The sequence below is a fragment of the Nicotiana tabacum genome, chromosome 21, assembly GCF_000715075.1.
Source record: "Nicotiana tabacum cultivar K326 chromosome 21, ASM71507v2, whole genome shotgun sequence".
Lineage (NCBI taxonomy): Eukaryota > Viridiplantae > Streptophyta > Magnoliopsida > Solanales > Solanaceae > Nicotiana > Nicotiana tabacum.
The window spans coordinates 95515854-95518377 of NC_134100.1; the positions used below are offsets into that span (position 1 = coordinate 95515854).

General features: G+C 34.4%; 1 protein-coding gene across 1 annotated transcript; it reads right to left on the reverse strand.

The window, feature by feature from the left end:
- Nucleotides 1-1043: 1043 nt before the first annotated feature.
- On the reverse strand, nt 1044-2144 carry LOC107797474 (uncharacterized). Its single transcript, XM_075241958.1, has 4 exons — nt 2119-2144; nt 1315-2059; nt 1174-1230; nt 1044-1097 (listed from the first exon to the last, which is right to left on the reverse strand). Exons 1-4 carry the CDS (start codon nt 2142-2144, stop codon nt 1044-1046), a joined length of 882 nt encoding a protein of 293 aa, XP_075098059.1.
- Between the last annotated feature and the right edge of the window lie 380 nt (nt 2145-2524).

Sequence of the window (2524 nt, forward strand, 5' to 3'; positions counted from 1 at the left end):
TTCTTTGATTAATTAATATTAATTGATATATATGAATATATAGTGAATTGTTAGATAAAGATATTAAAGGATGGAAATCTCATAAGCTTGATTTTTTGTTTAAATCAATTAATTGTTAAAAGAAATTATTCTCCTCCCGAATTTATCTTATAATAAATATACTCTCCTTTCAGAGGCACATAAGAAAATGTCATCCTTTCTTGTGGAGCGGACCGAACGCCTCGGCAGGATAGATGCATCTATGGATCGCGTTGCACGTCCCTCGGCAGTGTACACGGCACTCTGGATTGGGTCGTACGTCCTAGGCAGAAATCGTGCCTAATAATAATAATTACACGATACTTTAATAATTTATTTCAGCTTGTGAAGCTAATTAATAATGAGATTCAATTGATAAATTGGAAATTATTTGAATTGAAGGAATTTAATTAATATATTGAGAATTGTTACATTTGAAGGAATTTGATTATTTCTGCTGATTGAATAAATTATTGTAAATTCTGTAAATCATGCTGATTTAAATATCCTAGTTTTATCTCAGTTATTATTGACCCATAGTGAGTGTCAAAGTCGGCCATCTCGTCTCTACCACTTCGAGATTAGGCTTGATACTTACTGAGTACACGTTGTTTACGTACTCATACTACACTTGCTGCACTTTTTGTGCAGGATCTGAGATAGGTACTAGTGGAGGACCTATCATCACCTACCCACGTCATCCCGAGGCATAGTGGTGAGCTGCCTTTCTGAGCCGTTCTGCAACTACCAGTGTCTCTTCCTATATTTACATTCTGTCTATATTATTTTAGACAGTATTTGGAGTTTTGTATAATCTACTAGATGCTCATTCACTTGTGACACCAGGTCTTGGCACACACATTGGTAGAGTTTGGGTTTATATTTTTTTTGATTTTAAACTTTATCAATGTATGCTAAATTTATTAGTTGGCTTGCCTAGCTGTAGTGTGGGCACCATCACGACCTATAGGTAAAATTGGGTCGTGACAGTATTTGTCTTTCATATGTTTTCAGCCAAGATTTCTTTAAGTACCAGTCCGAGCAGAAATTGGACTTCTTGATGTTTCTCTTCTCGATAGCTGCAATTGCGTGTATACATGGTAATTCATCATATTGAAACTGAAAACAATCACATGTTCTTTTGTTTATGTCCACCAAGAAAGTAATTCCTTCTTCCTTAACTCTAGAATGCCATGAATCAACAGGGAAGACCTTCAAAGTTGAAAAACTATAAGTTAGTACATTATGTTAAATTATCATTAAAATAATAGGCTAAAGTAAGAACATAATACTTACATTTAAAGTAAAAGCTAAATCTATCTTTTTCTTCAATTCCTCTTCTACCCAACAAGAAACGTCATAAAAAGATCCTTCTGCTTTATTTCTTCTTTCATAAAACCAACGTTGTAGCTTCACTTGGATGAAATCCATCATTCTTAATATAGGCAATTCCCTTGCTTCTAATAGCACAGAATTCATTGACTTAACTATGTTTGTTGTGAGCATGTCATATATTCGCCGTGGACTACAAGAACGTGCCCACCTTTCCGGTGGTTCTTCCATCAAGTAGTGAAAAGTCTTCTTATCAACTTTTGCTATATCTGACATGTATAGATCAAATTCTTTGCGACTATATACTCTTGCAGCACTTTGAAAAAGTTTTATGACCTCACTTTTTACTTTCCTTCGCTTTAGGTTCTGCTCCAAATGATAGATACAAATCTCATGGTGGCTTTCAGGATATACCTTTGCAATGCCATGTGCAATAGATTGATGCATGTCCGATAAAAAAATTAAATTGCCACGGCTCCCAATTGCATTGCGAAGCTCACTAAAGTACCACTCATAGGAATTGTTATTTTTAGATTCTGCAATTCCAAAGGCTAGTGGGAATATTTGGTTATTTGCATCCTTTGAAACTGAAATCATTAAAATACCACGATATTTTGACTTCAAAAAAGTTGCATCAACAGAAATCACTGGTCTACAATGATTCCAACCAGCTATTGATGATCCATATGCATAAAACATATAAAGAAACCTGAAAATACAGTTTAACAGAAGGTTAAAAATACAGGACACCAAATCCTTAACATTTACACTGCACACATCAAAGTTAAAGACATCTTGTCCTTTAATATTTTTACTGCACATATCAAAGTTAAGGACACAATATCCTTAACATTTTCAGTGCACACATCAAAGTTAAGGAGAACTTGTCCTTAACTTTTAGAATGCACACATCAAAGTTAAGGACACCATGTCCTTAACTTTTACAATGCACACATCAAAGTTAAGGACATCATGTCCTTAACTTTTATAATACACACATCAAAGTTAAGGACACCATGTCCTTAATATTTTTACTGCACACATCAAAGTTAAGGATACCATGTCCTTAATATTTTCACTACACACATCAAAGTTAAGGACACCACGTCCTTAACATTTTCACTACACACATCAAAGTTAAGGACACCATCTCGTTAACTTTTTCACTGGACAC